Source organism: Cololabis saira, chromosome 21, assembly GCF_033807715.1.
Source record: "Cololabis saira isolate AMF1-May2022 chromosome 21, fColSai1.1, whole genome shotgun sequence".
Classification (NCBI taxonomy): domain Eukaryota; kingdom Metazoa; phylum Chordata; class Actinopteri; order Beloniformes; family Belonidae; genus Cololabis; species Cololabis saira.
In genome coordinates this window covers 26,363,244-26,382,806 of record NC_084607.1, presented here as the reverse complement: position 1 = coordinate 26,382,806, position 19,563 = coordinate 26,363,244, and the positions used below count along the sequence as shown (strand labels likewise).

The 19,563-nt window shown below is 42.3% G+C and overlaps 1 protein-coding gene across 1 annotated transcript in view; it reads right to left on the bottom strand.

Moving 5' to 3' along the window:
* The window catches only part of llgl1 (LLGL scribble cell polarity complex component 1), a 40,861-nt gene that overhangs the window by 7,911 nt on the left and 13,387 nt on the right, over positions 1–19,563 (bottom strand). Inside the window, exons 3-18 of the mRNA XM_061711342.1 lie at positions 15,282–15,363; positions 14,872–15,032; positions 14,465–14,611; positions 12,248–12,410; positions 11,970–12,105; positions 11,567–11,621; positions 9,198–9,352; positions 8,869–9,089; positions 7,970–8,037; positions 5,663–5,837; positions 4,184–4,288; positions 3,252–3,544; positions 1,676–1,826; positions 1,453–1,591; positions 350–663; positions 81–272 (exon numbers count right to left, since the gene is read on the bottom strand). Coding sequence (XP_061567326.1) covers positions 81–272; positions 350–663; positions 1,453–1,591; positions 1,676–1,826; positions 3,252–3,544; positions 4,184–4,288; positions 5,663–5,837; positions 7,970–8,037; positions 8,869–9,089; positions 9,198–9,352; positions 11,567–11,621; positions 11,970–12,105; positions 12,248–12,410; positions 14,465–14,611; positions 14,872–15,032; positions 15,282–15,363 — 2,557 coding nt within the window. The remainder of the gene's footprint in view (positions 1–80; positions 273–349; positions 664–1,452; positions 1,592–1,675; positions 1,827–3,251; positions 3,545–4,183; positions 4,289–5,662; positions 5,838–7,969; positions 8,038–8,868; positions 9,090–9,197; positions 9,353–11,566; positions 11,622–11,969; positions 12,106–12,247; positions 12,411–14,464; positions 14,612–14,871; positions 15,033–15,281; positions 15,364–19,563) is intronic.

Genomic DNA, 19,563 nt, shown 5'->3' with positions numbered 1-19,563 from the left:
AGAACTTCCGGTACGACTGCAATTAACTAAATATCCTGGTGAGGCACAAACGTTCAGACCCGGCCGCGTCTGCGTCGTACCTGTGGTCGCAGGGCTGGTACGTTGAAGAGGTGCATGTCTCCCAGGTTGGTGAGACAGACGAGCGTGTGTTCGCTGTAGTCTTCCTGAGCAGTGGAGCTGAACAGGACCAGGGCCACCTTCCTCACCCGACAGCCTTCGTGTGCCGTTAGCTTGAACTTGGTCTTAGCACTCACTTTAGGAAGAGAGAACACCTGGAAAAACAGAACAAGGCTTCACATCTGCTCCTTTATGAGGCTGCTGGACGTCATGAGGTCGGGTGCGTCCTCACCTTGAGCTGTTCCTCTGAGGCGATCAGGACAGAGTGAGCGTTGGTCATGTCCGGTGCGATGGAGAGGTCCTGGGAGGCTTCGTACGGATCTGGCAGCGGCTTCCCCCGCCCGTCCAGTACGCATATGGACACCACGGGAGCCCTGTGCATCAGCTGGATCTCCTTCCCCAACAGCGCCTCCACACTCGTGCTGCTCTCACTCGCCCCTCCCCGCTCGCACACGCGCCCCGACCCGACGCCGGGAACCTCCAGAGCGTAGGCGTACACGCTCCCCGAGTTGGTGCCTGCCCAAAGCGTGGGGCCGTGGTGTGTACCTGGGGGACAGAGGTGTCAAAAGTATTCACATTCATTACTCAGGTAGAAGTATAGATACTAGAGTTTAAAAATACTCCTGTAGAAGTTGAAGTATCAACTCAAGTTTTTTACTCAAGTAAAAGTATATAAGTACTGGTTTCAAAACTACTTAAAGTATAAAAGTAAAAGTAATGTAAGGGGGAAAAAAGCCATTAAGGACAAAAGCCATTGAAAATGAATGCATCTTAGTATAATGTAAATATATTAAAGAACCATATATGTGTACTATTGAGCATTAACATGTGTTTCAGAGAGCAGGAGATATGATGACTAGTTGCCTATAAGTATTGTAATGGTGCAAAAAGTCAAACTTCAGAGGCATGTTATCATTTATCCTAACCTTTATTGGAATGTACATCCAAGTTTAGTTGCAGGAATCTGATGTAAGAACAAAACTGGACAAGAACATCTGAAACAACCACAACCAAATTCACTCTATCCGGATGGAGCAATTTAACTGGATAGTTTTTTTTTTAAAGGCCGAAATGAAATAGAATAACGAGGCTGTTTTTAAAATGTAAGGAGTAAAAAGTACAGATAATTGCGTGAAAATGTAAGGAGTAAAAGTAAAAAGTCGTCTGAAAAATAATTACTCCAGTGAAGTATAGATAACCAAAATGTTTACTTAAGTAAGGTAACAAAGTATTTGTACTTTGTTACTTGACACCTCTGCTGATGGACATGCAGCTTTGTGTCAGCTCTGCAGAAATGACAGCAGCACATCGCGCTTGGCGGGTGAGTAAACGTACCATCCCGCAGGAAGGTGTCTGCGAAGCACAGGCACCTGACCACGCCGGACAGCGAGTCGTCTGCGGAGCGCGGCTCGATCCGTCGCTGAATGGGAGCTACTTCGTCCTGCTCTGCTAACGCAGCGTTGGCCTCTTGAACCTGCATTTAGCAAAAAATGTTCAGGTAAAGAATCAAAATCAGGTGTGGTAAAGCGTTCAGGTGCTGCCGTAGAAAGTCCCGGACCTTGCTGGTGGGTGTGGCGATGGGGCGTTTCTTCCCGGACACCCTGCTCTTCCGTATGCGCCTGAAGCTCTGGCGTAGCGACTTTTTCAAGGACTTGACCCGGGACAGGGGGCCCTCCATGGCCAAAGAGTCATTAGGATGCAGGGTGCACCTAGGGGAGCATTAAAGAGCAGCAGATATAACGGCTGGAATGAAATGCCAAGGAAACAGAAAACTGAAATAAGGAATTCAAAAAGTATAACTCCAATTCCAGCAAATTTGGAAAGCTGTGTAAATGTAAATGGCAGAACACAAAAGGTTTGGAAATCTAATTAACTGTTTTTTGTTGACAAGTGAAAAGAGAATCAATAAATGAAAAAGAGGAAACTACTCCAATGTCAAAAGGGATGCATTTTACAATTTCACAAAAAACGGAGCTTATTTTGTTCGGTCGCAGTGACAAAGTGGGGAAACAGGCAACAAAAGGCTGGAACACTAAGAGGTAATGAAAAAACCTGTGGGAACATCTTCCAACTATCTAGGTAAGCTGGCAACAAGCCGGTGACATGATCAGGGTTAAAAAGAGGTAGAGTCTGACAGAAGTAAAGATGGGCAGAGATCCAACAATCTGGAAAATAAACTATAGTTACAAATGGTGAAACAATATTAGAAAGATGTTCCTCAGAGTAAAATTGCAAAGACTGAATTTGTCATCATCTATAGCACATATCAAAAAGATTTGGAGAAACTGAAGAAACCTTGCCTCTTCATAGATGAGTCTGATCTTTATTCTACCCTTTTTCTGAGGTAAATCAATTACATTATGATGTGCAGTTATGAGATATATAGATTGTTGCATAATATTACTAAAGGAGAGTTTTCCTTGCCACTGTTTGGCTTAAGGTTTTTGTCCCACTAGGGGAGTTTTTACCTGCCATTGTTTATGTAATAATTGCTCAGGGGTTTATGTTCTGGGTCTCTGGAAAGCGCCAACTTCTGTTGCAATAGACGTTATATAAATAAAAATTTAATTGAACTACGATCTCCGAGCTTTCAGGCAGCACGCAACAGATGAGATGAGATGATTTTGTGATGGAAATCACTGCATGGGCTCAGGGAAATTCATGGGAATCACAGTCTAAGAACAGTTCGCTGTGCTATTCACAAATGCAGCTTAAACCTTTGTCATATAATAAAGAAGCCACATGGTTGGCTGGGTGATCGTACTTTTGTTAAAATGGAATTATGGTTGTTATTGTTTTTCTCTTGTCATACTCGTTATCTATTTCTGTTATTGTAAACTTGTAATTGTGTTTATTTGTTTGTTTATGTATTTTTGAGCACATTGAGTCCATGCTTGTAATGTATAATGTGCTTTATAAATAAAATTGACTTGACATGTGATCGTGAAATGCTGCCGTCTTCTCTGGACCAAAACTCAGTTAAGATGAACCGAGGCAAAGTGGAAAACTGCCCTTTGGTTTCCAGTTTCGGAGAAATGAGGAGACAACAAGGAGCAGACAGACAGACCGAGCACTTGCTTCATCCCCAAGACAAAGAAATAAAAGGCTGAACGCAGCAGCTGCGAGTCACGAACCTGGCCAGAACAGCATTACGTCTGTGGTAGTCAAAGAGACCAAATCCATGACTCGTCCCAAAAGAGATCAGGTTCCACTCTGCGTGCAGCGCCACCGCCGTCACCGAGGCCGGGGGCAGGCACTGCACCAGCACCTGCGGCTGGAAGCCCGGGGGGAAGGGGGCCGTCTTCAGCCGCGGCTCCAGCCGGTCGTGGCCCTTCCAGGTGAAGCCCTCCCTGTCCTGGAGCAGGTCCACCACTGACACGTCCACCGAGTGGTCGGAACGCTCATCGTTCAGACCCAGCACGATCACCTGCACAGGTGAGGTTAACAGACAGCCATTAAGAGATGAATCTCTCCAACGAGGAGGAACTCTGCATCATTTTCTTTTAATATTTTTTATTAGGGGGTAAGGCACAGTACAACAGGAATAAACAAAAAAAAAAGATATACAGTCGACCTCCTAGGATGTTTTGTTGTTTTTTTTTTTATTAAGAACAGAACAAAAAATCCACACAAAATAATGACAAATCAAAATTATTTTAAGTAATATTTAAGTATTAAAGCTACACAGTATAAATTAAAAAATAGGTGAATAAAAAGGGGGAGAAAAAAAAAATGAAAACAAACCCCAAAAACAAAGGAAAAGTAAATAAATAGATAAAAAGGAGGAAGAAAGAGAGGAATGAGAGGGAGGGGGGATCCGTCAATCAGGAGGCAGGGACTGGAGAGAGGGGAAGAATGTAAGAAAGGGAAGCCACTTATTATAAAATTTGTTACAACTGGAACTCTGCATCATTACATTATAAACCACACGCAAGAACGTGAATGTAAATCAAATAATTCTGTGCAAAAGGTTTAGATGCCTTAATATTGAGTATAATGCACTTAATTACTTCTCAGACCTGCACATGTGTCTAAAAGCAGCTGTGGAGTCCAGACGGATGTTTACCTGTCCTGCTGTCCCAGCCACCAGCAGCTTGTTGCTGTATTTGCACAGGCTGATCTTCTGGATGCCGAGTCTGGGATCGTCACTGTATGGGTCGAAACAGCCCACCTAAACACACAAATCACTCCAGCTGAAATCCTTCAACTTATTTTAAATGAAAAATGATACACGAAGGCTTTTATTTGGAAGAGTTCATGTATTTTCCAGTAAAATAGATGAAGCTGTGAAAATAAAGTGGTGCTACAGGGGCTAGAAGAGCACAGGTGAGATGCAGGCACCCGAGGCCGGGAGGCGGTCGCTGGCTGTCCTGGGGGAAAGATATCATGTAAATTTGTCCCTGAGATTAGAAACAGGGATGTGTCAGGATTAAGTGATCTCATACAAGCATTACATAACTTTTACGGCATTTAATAAACTCTCCACCTTCTCCTGACTTTACAAGCTCAGACGGTTCTTGGAAACTTGTAAAATGTCTTATTCTGAATTTTGATTGCATTTCTTGAACCTGCATTTCTTGAACCTGCATCCCCCCCCCCTCACACACACACACACACACACAGTCTCACCCTTCCCTCCACGGATGCAGCGTAAACACATACATTTATCTACCGTTCTCTCTTTCACCTCCAACGCAGCCACAACGGCACAGACCCAACTCAAACCCAGTCCCGTGCACATGGGAGCTGTGTCTTAGCAAAACCAAAAAGTCCAAGCGGTTGTTCACAAAAGACTCGCAGACACGCACATAGAAAGAGTGGGCCGATGCGTCTGGTTTTCATTACAGCCGAGATGAAGAAGGAAAAAAAGGGAAAGGCTCTTCATCTCATATAAGGATCACATTCCTGAACATGCAGCTCTGTTACCACAGGATACACACGAAAATGTGCGTGTGTGAAGAGAGTGAGGTAAAGGAGTAAGGAAGAGAAGAGCCTTGAAGGTCTGCTGACATGCAGATTGTTATTCTTTCTTGCATGCATCATAATGCGCAATTTTTATCCATTTGGTTTTTCCAAATAATGCTTTTCCTGCTCGGACGCCCAAACACAGACGCACGCGGCTTACAGTGGTTCATTTTGTTGTTAAAAACACACTTTCATGTGTCATCTCGACCTCTATTCCCTGTCAGTTGAAGGAAAACCTCTCAGTCAAGACTCCCTCGTCCTGAAACGCTGCTTTGCAATTGTGAATCAGTTCATTTAAATGCAACTCTCCACCAACAAAACAATTAAAGTCGAATCAGACTGTGGTTTCGTCAGACTCTAGTTTTAATAACAAGAACAATGGGGTGGGCCGGCCTGAAATCCAAACACATGAAAACCATCTGATGGGAAAATGAGGCCACAGATGTAGCGTTTTATGGACTGTGTGTATGTGTGTGTGCACGCAAAAGACAGGCCCAGGGCCAGTAAAATACGACCCCCGTGTCTGAACTCCAGAGGAGAAACTTTAACGTGGACGTGTCTGACTCTCGTCGGCCCTCACCTTTCTGAAGGGAGGCCACTCCTCCTCCTGCTGCATGTCGGGGTCGTTGCTGGTGTCGTGGGGGTCGTCGCCGGGGTCACAGTCCGTGTGGAAGACGTTGGCCGTGCCGAGTTTGTACAGTGGGGTGAGAGCGACGCCTGAAGCATCCCAGAAACGCACTGTGCCGTCCTCGTGCCTGAAAACATCAGATTGACATATTTTCGAGGTTTTAGAGACAGAGTACCAACGAGATGAAGGGATGATTTTACCCTGATCTGGGTCTGTGATGTCACAGTACCTCCCAAGTCTGAACAGCTCACTTTAAAAAGGTGCCTTACTTTTGCTAAGTCAGAGTTTTTCATGTGGTAGTTACAGAGATCTAAATATAAGCTCTCAACCGGTTAAGAGCTTTTTCACTTTTCATAAATCTACTTAACTGTAAAAAAAAAATTACAGGAAAAAGCCTGACTATGCAAGTCTGTACAACATTATGATTGTGTCATGATGTCTCCTGTCAGATTTCAATTGGTGGCTTGAATAATGCCGGTAACTCATGTTTTTGCAGACATTTGTGAATGTAAAACGAGAGAGGTGGAACACATCAACAAAAATATAGATCATAAAACTGTCAACATCCACTTTCAAAACAATGACGAGCACACGGAGCAGAAAGTACGACCTGTTATATTCCACCTGTCTATACACTGGCGAGACTGGAAGACCCAAAACACACATTAAGCTGGTGTGTGCAGACGCACAGTCAGCATAAAAGGCATATCGCAGGCTTCCCCACATTAAGCCAACTTTAGTCCCGCCTATAAATCTGGGGACGGATCGTGCCAGTTGGATGCAATAGTTCACCAAGTCAGACAGAAATTCTGTTTAAATTTGAAGTCCAAGTCACAATAATTCTCCATGTTGCATTTACTAAGAAAGGACAAAATGTGTTAGATTTGAGAAATTGTGGATAAAAGAGAAGGTAAATCTTCTCCTCTCCAGATTAGAACAGTTTCTATCCCGAGCCAATACAGACACAGAAATGCTTGTCTACACTTTTATTACATTTAAAAATGTATTACTGTAAGACTCCTCTTTCTGGTCCCACTTAGAGAAACAGTTCACAGTTACAGTACGGTAAATTCAAAAGTCAGCTGAACAAATTCTGACTAAAACCAGAAAGTTACATCACATTTAAAGTCTGGGATCTGGCTCCCCGCTTCCTCCAGAATTGATATTAAGTTGGATTTATAAATCTCTCCATGGTCTATGTCCTTCTCTTTTATCAGTTGTTTTATTCTATGAACCTCCTCTAACCTTTATGTCTGGCATGTTATTCCTAAAGTATCCCCAAACTGAGAACTCAAAAGCGTACGATGAAGCCGTCTTTACTTTGGCCCACGTCTGTGGAACGACCTGCCTGAAGACCCGAAAACAGCTGAGAGTGAGGTTTGTTTAAAAAAGTCAAATTAAGACCTGCCTTTTCAAAGTAGCTACTGATTTTATAGAGATTTATTTTTATTTGAGTTTACCATGTTCAACTCTGCCACTTCCAGCTCTGCTTCTCGTCACTGCGGTCTCTGAGCCATAGAGGAGGTCTGGTCTCACTAGTATCTCGGAAACGTTTTCCTTTACTCTTGCCACGCACCTTCACCTCTGCTGCTTGCATCCTCACCGTTCCATACCTCTCTGGGTTATCTCCCCCCTGCTTCCCACGCTCAATACAGATCACAATATCATCTGCAAACATTATAGCCCCTGGAGACGTCGGTATGGCCTCATCTGTCGATAATAAGAATGGGTTCTGGGCCGAGCCATGAAGCAGTTTCACCATAACCTCAAATCCGTCTGTTCCTCCTACTACACAACCCTCCATGACTACATTACCTGCTGTGTGGATGGAGCTTTCCCAATACCCTACCTCCGTTATCTATATGCGTTTGTCCTTCTCCTGTATTTATACACCGTTGAATCTTCAACCTTTCCTCATGGAATAAGAATAGCATTTACTGGACTTCAGCTTGGTTCTGATTGGAAATTTTACATTGGTATGGGTCCTGGCCTATGCTGCTGTGTGTATGTGCGCGCGCGTGCGTGCGTGCGTGCGTGCGTGCGTGTGTAGTTTGTTTGGAATGATCTTGGTGGTGATGGAACACTTTTCTATCACTCTCGTTGTTTTAATCCTGTAAAGCACTTAGCATTGCACAAACTGTATAAAAAAATAACATTTGACAGACAGATGTGTGTGTGTGTGTGTGTGTGTGTGTGTGTGTGTGTGTGTGTGTGTGTGTGTGTGTGTGTGTGTGTGTGTGTGTACACATGTGTACAAACCCTGTCAGTAGCAGCTCTTGTTGTTTGGCTGGCGGTGCCACGTTTTTTCCTCCACATATTGGCCAGCTCTAGAAAACAGTGAAGACAAATGAGGACTTCAGAAACCTGCAGCAGAAATGTGTCAGAAAATAAATTCAACCGAGCCGAAAACCATTTCCTCCCATTCACATGCTGCCTGGACCGGAGCTTGTATTTACCGCTGAAAATGCATATGGTGTGACTGCAGCTCGTCGGTCTACCTCCGCTACACTGCCAGCCTGTCTGGTTTGGCCTCCCACAGACAAACAAAGCGCTGTGATTTATGAAGCGAACAGCTGTGTGTGTGCATGTGCACGAGTCTAATCTGCCACTGATCAAACAGCTGATGCAAGCTGAAAGGCTCTGTAAAGCTGTTAACAGCTTACACCTGCTCTTTAAGCTCACACTTTAACTAGTTGCTTGTATTCCTGCTGGTTTCTTTTCCTCGCCGCTCAGCTGAGAGGCCGCAAACTCAAATCAACATATAAAATTATCTCATTTACTTTTACAAGTGGTGTTGCTGCATAGTTTTCAAACTGTCACTACATTTATTCAATTCAGATTGCTTTGAGTCTGAAAACAGCAACTGCATGAAGAAGCAGCGTAGCGTCTGGCCACACCATGTTTAAGTTTCAGCGTCTTAGGTTAAGCCGCTTGCTTTGGATTTCCTGTAACCGAATATCCGTATTGCAATTTTAAACCAATTTACAAATTAATCCTGACGACCATGGTACCTTGCCAACAGATACAAACATTGTCTTTTGGGGTCTCTCTTCCAGCAGCTGTTTGCTCATTCAACTTTCAGAAGGAAAAAAAAAGGGGGGAAAAAAATGTTTTTTTTTTTTTTTTTTTTAAATCAACTCCCTGGAAGTTGTTCTCACCCTGTGTGTTTGATGCCGGCCCTGCTGCGCTTTGCCAGCGTTGACCAACCTCTCCCACAGTTTGGGAGGGACGCTGGAGATGTGGCAGGAGCAGGTGATGGCAGAGGAGTGGAGAGGAGCCAGGTAGGGAGTGGGCAGGGTGGGCCACCCGGGGGTCTGCAGATCAATCACAACCAGCTCCTCTTCAAGTAACACGACTAAAGCAGACGGCTCGTCGAACTCTGTAAAGAGCAGAGGGAAGACGGCAGATTAAGCGCTGATTAATGTAAATATTTAGACCCGTGGAAGAAAGCACAGATGTACTTCTCTGTGGTTGGTCGGAGCCTCACCTTTCTCCTGCTCTACGCTGTGAACAGTGAAGAAATCAATCACTCGCGATGTGAAGTCAAGAGTGACGTGTTCTTTGTCCTGCTGGATGGTTAGACAGTGGCGGTCGCCATAGCTGGCTCTCGGCATCCCTCCGCTGTATAAAAGCACTGGTGAACTGGTTGTAAGAAGAGCATAAGAAGAAAATATGTCAACGCCGACAGATTTATGTCATTGTGAACAATACAGAACAAGAATCCCCGTTATAATAAAGCACAGATTACTTTTTCCACACTCTTTGTTGTTGGTTTTTTTTATGTGCACTTTTTTCATTAAATGAAATTCCTGTAACACTCTTAGGTCAGAAAAGCGCAGAACCACTGTTGTTTACAACTCCGTTCAAAGCAGCTGGTTTTGGTGGTGGAGTCACTCACGAGTTTTACTACGACACCCTCTTCTACAGTGTTTGCCTCTTCATAGATCAGTCTGACCTTTATGCCACTCTTTTTCTGAGGTACATCAAATTTTTATTTTATTTAACCTTTATTTCACCAGGAAACAAAAACTTGTTGAGATTAAAAGTCTCTTTTACAAGAGGGTCCTGGCCAAGACAGGCAGCAACACAGTAACATGACATATGACACGACACATGACAAAACAAAACACTGTTGACATTACTCATAGCATTTGCAGGCAGAATTGGACATCTCAAGATCCGTCAGGAGCGATTTAAAAGCATTAAGTGAGACCAGTTCTCTGAGATTCAAGGTGTTTTGCAGCTGGTTCCAGGAGGAAGGCGCAGCATACCTGAAGGCCTTCTTTCCCAGCTCGGTATGCACTCTAGGGACAGATAGTAGTAGACGCTCCTGGGAGCGTAGATGGTAGCCTCCTGATTCTTTACGGTCAATGTATGACTGTAAATATATTGGAATCAGACCAAGTATAGCCTTGTAGACGAAAATGTACCAGTGGTTGAGCCTGCGAGTGGACAAGGCCGACCAACCCACCCGGGCATACGATGTACTATGGTGAGTGAGAGCTCTCATATCCGTAATAAACCTCAATGCACCATGATAAACAGTCTCAAGCGAGTGGAGGCATTGAGAAGATGCATGCATATACAGAATGTCACCGTAATCCAGCACAGACATAAAAGTGGCTGCAACCAACCTCTTCCTAGCATCAAAAGAAAAACATGCCCTATTTCTGAAGAAAACCCCCAGTTTCAACTTAAGTTTTCTAACAAGTTGATGAATTTGTGGTTTAAAACAGAGAGAGTCATCGATCAGAATTCCCAGATACTTGTATTGGGACACAGTCTCAATCTCAAAGCCCTGGGACGAGGTGATACGGGGGATATTCACAGGCTTAGACCTTTTGTTTGAGAACATCATAAGCTTAGTCTTATCAATATTCAAGACAAGTTTAAGGTCACCAAGGGTGCGTTGCACAACATTAAAAGCCTCTTGTAAGTAACAGAGAGCCTGGGTAGGGGTAGGGGCGGAGCAGTACAGAACTGTATCGTCTGCATACAAATGAAACCTAGCGTGGGGAACATTTTGACTGAGACCGTTGATATAAATAATAAATAGTAAAGGTCCCAGAATCGATCCCTGAGGCACACCCTTGGATACATCAAGTGGGCTAGACAGGATGCCTTCTGCCTGTACACACTGAGATCTGCCAGATAGGTAATTCTCAAACCAACAGACAGCCTTTCCTGATAGTCCTACACAAATGTATTATGATGTGAAGTTGTGAGATATATAGATTGTTGTATAATATTACTAATGGGCAGTTTTTCCTGCCACTGTTTGGCCTAAGGTTTTTCTCCCACAAGGGGAGTATTTACCTGCCATTGTTTATGTAATAATTGCTCGGGGGTTTATGTTCTGGGTCTCTGGAAGGCGCCTTGAGACAACTTCTGTTGTAATAGACGCTATATAAATAAAATTTAATTGAATTGAACATGGGTTGGTGAAGTTAAAGTTACCTGCAAAGCTGAACTGCTCCGTAAATGAAAGCTCTTTAGGCTCTGGTTGCCCAAAACAAAATGGCAAGGCTGGCAAGAGTTTTTAATTTATTCATCACTTCTGTCAGCTAAAAATATGAAAATGTATTTTTGTCAATACGTCTTCTTTAAATTTGCAAGATAAAAACTAAATAAAATAAATAAAATCAGAGGGGAGCACAGTAGATATGTTTCCCGTCTCCCTTCTGTGTGAAGTCTGCAGGTTCTCCCCATGCTGAGTTGGGTTTTTTTAAGGGTTACAAGGATTAACTATTAGAAAAATGTGACTTTATGCAACTAAAACCACAAATGAACCATTGGTAAGTCTTAAAAAATAAAGGGACAATCAGAACAGCGATCAAATGTGCTCACAACACTCACCCCGTCTGTGTGGTTCTCCACAGGATCTTGTTAATCGCTTTACAAGGAAATGGACCTATGGTATTAAAAAAATAAATAAAATAACACGATAATATTAGTTCAACTTAAACCATTAACAGTCTTTCATATGAAAAACCAGTTGGTTACAACAGTAACATTCTTTATACCATCTCATTGTTACTGACAGGAGTGCAATTCAGTCATTATTTAAAGCAACTTAAACACCGTCACAGCAGTCGTCACAGGTTATAGAGAAGCTGTCGGTCACTGGTGTCTAATCCGTGTATAAGAAATAAATAAAAAGAGACGGCAACTTCCAAAAGACCTGAACAATACGACCTGAACAATAATTTCAAACAAGCTGAGAAATGTGTTGAGGGTGTGCCTTGTATGCATTTCTCACCATATGGGATGGTGGAGGACACTGGCTGGTGGTTGTAGGTGTTGCCGCTAGCAACAGCCCACACAGAATAGCCCCCATCATTGTGGGAACTGACAAATAAGTTTCCAGAGCGCTCCCACACCAGACTCTCCAGCTGCTGCAGGGAGTTTCACACAGACACACACACGAAAACACAAGCCGCAAAGTAAATTCCAAACTGATACATGAACATATCTCAAACGATATGAACCTTCTACTTACACTGCAGAGGTTTAAAGTCTGCTCTCAAAATTAAGTACCTGCTTGCCAAGGAACATCTGTTCCGCATGACGGGTGCTCAGGTCCCACAAGACCACCAACCCTCGGCTGTAGCCAATCAGAATCTTCCCTGGCTGCTGAGGATGTTCCTGAAGAGACTCAACTGGTCCTAATGATTTTCCACATCTGTAGTCATCCGGCAGGCTGGGGGGAAAAAGAAAAATACAGATCATCCCACGTTGGTAGCTTTTTCCATAGAGGCGACTGCAATCCAGGAAACACTAAACTACTATTACTTCCAGGTTAAAACAAGGTGAGAGCAGAAAGACAGAGTTGAAGAGAACAAGAGTGAGAGGAGTGAGACCAGCTGTGAGCAATGAAACAGGTAACAATTTTCACTCTGATTAAAAACTCTCTGTTTTGCCGTTTGCTTTTTTGTGATGAAAACGGAGAAAATGATCTAAGAGCAGCTGTGTTTTGAACCTTTCTGGACAGATGAGAGAAAAAAAAAAAAAAAAATCAGTCCACATCTGCATTCAATGTGTGAACTGATGCAGGGAGGAAAAAGGTGTCAACAGATCAGAGGGAAGTCCCAAATTAAGACTTTAGATGGAAAGAGACAGTCCCGACACAGATCCACTGATGGGGGGGAAAAAAGATGACAGAAAGATCTGTGTAGATGTAAACTGCTTGCTGGGTGCACTGCAGAGCATCCTGTTGTTTTGCATCAAGCAGACTCAGGGAAAAAACTCCAAGGGTGTTAAAAAAAAAAAAAAAAAAAAAAACCTCAGACAAAGCAAAAACCATGTGTAAGAAGCAAAGTTTTAGGACAGGCTGCTCTTCCAAGAACAACAACACAAAAATTCAACATTAAACTGCAGCTGAGGTGCTGGAGCTGGTGAGCTCCACATTCCTCTTGAGGCAGCAGAGGAATGTGGAGCAGGACACGCCCTCGAGATGTCAAAGGATTCCCTCAGCCAAGGATGGGGAAGACAGACAGACAAGACAGTAGGAGGAAAGAGAAGAAAAAAAAACTGCAGTAGGAGAGAGAGATAATGAAAACGGACAAACAATAGAAGGGAGGACAACAAAGAACCAGAGTTTTCTGGATTCTTTATTGCAGATTGGACAGAATCATGACACACATAGTAAACGTCTGACTGATGAGGTGGTGTTCACCGAGGAAGATCCTCTCCGGATGCAGAGAGCCAGAAACATTCCCAACAAAGCATTCCATTGTCTCCATTTCTTTGGAGCAGGATGCTGGATTCCCTAAAAATACTTACGGACAGAGTCTCAGTGATGAGGATGTGTGTGTTTTTGGATACATATGCATGTGTGTCACTCTGCATGTGCTCGTTGGATATTCAGCTGAAAACACTTCCCAGACCGGAACACTGCGTTTTGGCAGCTGCCACAAAGATCCACTGTGTAAAACCTCCCTTTCTTTGCACAAAACACACACACACACAAGCCTTATCAGGACCTTAATTACACCTCGGTTCTGCTCACTTTCATAAACAAGACTGATTAATGAGGGATGGATACAGGAAAAGATGTCAAGAAACCAGTTGCTGAGAGCTTAAAAAGCATCTGTTTGTCACAAAGCAGTTTTCTCACCATTTGATATTTTGTATACATCCAGGATAAAAACAAATACATGTTGTGTGAGTGTGAACTCCCCTCCCAGTTTGAGTCTTGTCCACCGAGGTCAAAAAACAGATAAAGTGTAAAAAAAAAAAAAAAACAATCTCTTGCACCTCATCACTCAGACTCTCTCACCGATCCAACAGAGACACCATTATCTTTCAAACTCTTGCAGCACCTCAGAGATGACCAGTTTCTGTTTCACATCATGCAATGTCTCTTGCTCTCAACAATAAATAAATGAATAAAGTAAACAAGAGTTGGTTGTGCTCATTGATCCTGAAGCCCTTGGCTGCTGCTGGGGTCAACAAGGATGTTTGTCTCTGCAGGAGTGTGTGTGTGTTTCTGTGTGGCCTGCGCAGCTGGACACGAGTGGAGGAAACTGGAGTCTTTAGAGTTTAACAAGAGGATATATTGTGACAGGAGATGGACAAAAAGAGGATTATTTGGTATTCTGACGTGTAAAGAATATGATGGAATAACTTTAGAGCTCCAAGTGTGCTGTTGGTGCTTCATCCTCAGGTTGTTTTTTTTTTTTTTTTTTTATAAATGGTTTGATCATCCATCTGTCCTTCTGTCATGTTAACAGATCACGTACGTGTCCGTCTCACCTCTGAGTGACCTGATCTTGGAGCAGCGTCCTGCTCTCCTGCAGCCAGAGGCGGGGCAATTCCAGGAAGTACACGCCGCCGCCTTCTGTTCCCAAACAGAGCAGGTCACATGACTTTAGCAAGAGGAGGACAGTCACCCGAGTGGCACTGATGGGGAGAAAAAGAGGAGTAATGAGTAGAAAAAAGTGCGAGGACACCTGAAAACATTTTGTCGCAACAACACTTGTTATTGGATATTTGCTTTTGGAAACTGTGCTTTATTGCTGAATTGTGAAATTAATTAAATCATATGGTGAATGTAATCCAGCCAATTAGTAAAAGGGAGTCATTTAGTATCTAAATTACAATATTTTATTTAAAAAGGCAAAAGCAAAACATTGAAAACCAAAAAAAACCATCTCAGATACCTGCAGCTCTCGATGCCGGGTCTTCCTGGGAGGCAATATTCGTTGACCTCCTGGAAGGAGACGACGCCCTCTTTCTTAGCCCCTCCTGCCTCTCTTGACGGCCCGGTGACCAGCTCCCACAGATGAATCGTGTTGTCATCCAGCAGCGACAGAAGGCGACCCTGAGAGCAGGCAGACGCCACATGTTACAGTGAATGCCAGGATCAAATTCTTAAAAACGGAGGATCTTTTACTTTTACATTTCAATTCAACTTTATTTATATAGCGTCTAATACAACAGATGTTGTCTCTCACTTTCCAGAGATCCAGAACATGAACATAATGTTTATGTTTATGTTTAATAAACATAAACATAAACATAAACCCCCGAGCAATTATTACATTTAAGAAAAACTAAGAATTAGCCTCACCTGACCAGGCAGGAAGAGGATCTGCGTGACAGCAGTGGTGTCTCTGTGCAGTCCTGTGAACTCTACGCCGGGGGCTCCATAGCTGAAGAATCCCGTCAAGGAAATCCAGAACTCAAACATTTATTTAATTGGATGCAAAATTATAAACAAATAAGGCAGAGTCTATCAGAAGTATCAACATTATTATATCCAACTGTGTGTACCTGTCAGACGCATCATTATACACACGAAGCTAACCAATAAATGACCAACGATTCAACTTTAACCTCAAGGGCATAAACAGCAGTCAACTGAACTTATTTCCTTTAAATTTGTAGACATTTTATCTCCGATTCAAATGCTTTTTCAGTTCTCAGAGTGAAGAACAAAATACAAGGTGCCTTTTATTTCAGCATGAAGGATTACCGTCACCTACGCAACGGTGAGTCTGCAGACATTCATCTTGAAATATAATTTGCTCTCTCTCAGTTCAATCCCTTAATTCTAACTCTCAATGATGTATGTTATTATTGAACAATGCACCAAGTGTGTCGCCAGCCCTGCCAGACTGGAATAAGTGTCACTTCTAAATGCAAACATTTTTCAGGCTCATAGGTAATAGATGTAGCAGAAACCTAATATGCTATGACAGTATAACCCAACAAGACGACAGGATATCTAAAATCCATTCTTCCTTCAAACTCTTGTTTTTAAATGGAAACAAAATGAACTCAAATACGGTGGACGGAGTATAATAAGATGGAGCTGTAAACTACAAGATAAACACCGTCGAGGTGTAATAGCAGGGGAGAAATTAGAGCACTATAACAAAGCTCTTAGCAATTACCAACACCAGATGACGCAGATGCCCAAAACCACCGTGTACATGTTTGTGAGTGTGTAATCAACAGCAATCCTCACAGTCCTCCCTTTGTTCACCCAGGAAAAGGAAGCAGAGTTGATAAAATGAGAAATATTCACGAGAACTGTGACAGCAACTGTGCTAAAATGGGATAAGTTGTGAATCCACACACACACACGACTTAAAAACTAATACACACATGCATGAGACACTTTAAACACACCGTTTACATAAGCGTGTAGGAATGACAAGAGGGGGGAAAAAACATGTTGGGGAAAAAAAATTACAAAATTCTGGCAGTTTTTATGTTTGTATGTCTTTAATGCATTTCTGTTGTTTTCATTATTGTGTCTTTTGCATATCATCTGAGTAAAAAAGAGGAAACATACAAGATAATGTATATTTACTCCTCTTTTCATTACTAGTGATATTTTTACTCCACTGGCACACATCCTGCTCCCCTACATACAAAGATGCAAATTTCTTTAATCATTTTACTCCCAATTTCTTCCCTCTACAGCCCATGATAATCATTAAATTGTGAATCAAAACAAATTTTCCCCAGTGTTTTAGCCCTCACTTTCTGATTGTTCTCTGTTTGACAGAATTTACCACAAGGGTCTAGTGGAAAACAACAAACCCTCCAGCATCTCCATCCCTTTTCCACTTTTTGGAAGTTGTCTTCGCCAATCTCCTCTCAACCCTGACTGAGGTGGTTGAAGGGTTTGAATCTTTCTTGTCCCAATTTAAATCCATCCTTATTTCATTCACTGATCAGCTGGAGGCCAGTCTGGCAGTTATACTAGCATTCCTGAGTGTTGTCACTTCCTGTCCTCGTGTTTTTGGTCTCTCCAGGACCGCATGCCTCAGACAGCTGGAAGTCGAGGTGTGAGGGGAACATTCATTCATTTATGAGCCAGTCCAGAGAAAAAGAGGCAGAAAGAGGTAGAGACCAAAACAGATGCTGAGAGGAATCACGAAAAGTGAAATCAAATCCAGCTTTCTACAACTTTAAAGGAATATTTCATCATTTTTGGAAATGGTACGTGTTGTCTTGTCAGTCTAGGATTTATATTAAACCCCCAAAACAGAGGTAAACAACTGAGCTTTGATTAATAAAAACTAAATAAATGAGCATCTTTAAATTCTCACAACTTAACACTTTCTCTCTTCTGTCTATTTTCCATAAAATCTCACTGGAGTTTATTCTAGCAGCAACAGAGGTAAATGTTAGTGTAGAGAGATCACATGACTATACAGAGACAAATGAAAACATTATGAAAAAATATTATACATAATTTGCAATCTGAGGAACTCTTAACATCCCTGGAGAAAACAACAGAATCTAAAGATAATTCGACATCCCAATTTTCTTAAAAAAGGTCCGACCTACTGACCTTTACTACTTAAAACAATAATCTGCTGCATATAACCACCAATCGAAGATAGCAGAACGGCAGGCTTCATTTTAGCCTCTTAGCCTTTTTAAGCATCACAACACTGAGCATGTTCAGCAGGGTGAAGCTCTCAAGTGCTGGACTAGTTTCATTGTTCTTTCGTTGTTATTTTTAACCTTATCGGTTATACAAATTACTTTTATTTTGTTATTTTGTACTTTAAAAACTTCCACAATACGTTTCCCAGTTAGTGCCATGGTGCACGTCACTAAAATTGCTTGATATTAGTACGACACTGGTCAGAAAAAAAATGGTTCCTATTACCAGCCAATCAATCATCTCTAATGGAAAGGCAACGAGCAGATTTTCAAATAAAAAAAAGAAAAATATTCCCTCGACATGTCTTCAAAGACTAACAAACTAACAAAAAGAGCAGAAAAAAACAATGCAATAACAGTTCAATAAAGATCAGATAAAGATGGGCAGCTGGTTTATATGTATATTCCAGTAATGTCACAGCTCATTCATCACACGTCCCCTCCACATAAGCGCTGGCTAAAAAAAGCTGTCAACGCATGGAGGTAAAAAAAGGCCAATAATGACTATTTAAGACGGTGTCACAGCCTTGACTCTTAACACGTCTGTGGCACCTTTGACACAAGCCATCTCCAATTTCAAACTGTCGCCCCACTTAGCCCTGAATAAAAACATATGACAGACCACACTGTCAACAAAGGAGGCACAAAGACAAACCTGAAAGCTCAATTGTGGTACACGATTCACATATCTGAAACACAAACACACACTATATACACGTCCTGGTCTTAGTGTGTCAGTGACAGCTGGTAAAGAGATTCCCAGTGATGATGTCATCACCTCTTCACAAGGGACAGCTGTACACGAGCCCCGTTAACACAGCTCATTAACAGTTCTGTATGTCCCAGTGATGTACAAGCCAAATACTAAGTACATACTCTGATCCTCTTCTTCAAAAAAGGTTGACACTTTTCCTGAGGAGAAAAGAGATTCAACAGAAAAGCTCCTTCTTCAACCATGTCTTTACAACTCTGTTCACAGAACCCGGTTTTAGGAGGTGGAGCCTGCTACTTGACTCTACTCCTCCACTTTATTTCCAAGCCATGCCTCTTTTGAAGTCAGGGCTACCTGCTTCGGAAGTGCAATAAATGCATCTTCATTTCAAGCAGATTGGAGATAAAGATGGGGAACCTGGACAATTCTCCTAGGATCTTGATATGTGATGTCACATCATTGCAAATGCCAACGGATCACAGAAAGATACATACTAACCCAGACATTAGCTACTCCAAAAAAATTGCCAGAAATGTAATTTAAATGTTGCAACCTTCAACCGAAATCCACAAATGCATATTTGTTAAAATGATAGCCTAATCTGAGGTTGTATTTAACTTGTCAAAGATGTTGCATGAGGAAAAAACAACGATTGAATACAGATTATTTCAATTCAATCTCCATTTAACAAGTTGCTCAATGATTTTAATAGTGTCAGTCTGCATGTTCTGGGTGTAACATACAAAGATTTGCTGTACTGCTCACAGGAGGACCCTGAAACACACACAATGGGGGCCTACAGCAACTCATTTTCACTGAATCATTGTCTCTTCCTCTCCCTCTCCATCTCATACACACAAGTGCAATTGCCCGGTGATGCAGAGAGGCAGCGTTAGCAAGGATAAAGCGATTTCACGGTCTGAATGCAGACAAACAGAGGGCATTGTCCTCCATTGGGGCACGCAGCAACACACCCTTTAACACATAAATGCGACAGAAGACAGGGACGGACAGGAAAGAAGGACAAACCACTAAACACAGGAATGAATGAATGAATGTACAAGCTGACCACACACAGGAAGATAATCTGGCTGAAGAGAAGATCAAAAAGGTAAAATGCCATCAAAATAAATAAATGAATAAATAAAAGAACTTCTGTAAAAGGTAAAGTGGTTTGCTGTTAAAGTGTTAGCAGATTTTTCCCCAAGCTTACTCTCCACCCTAAAAGACAAAA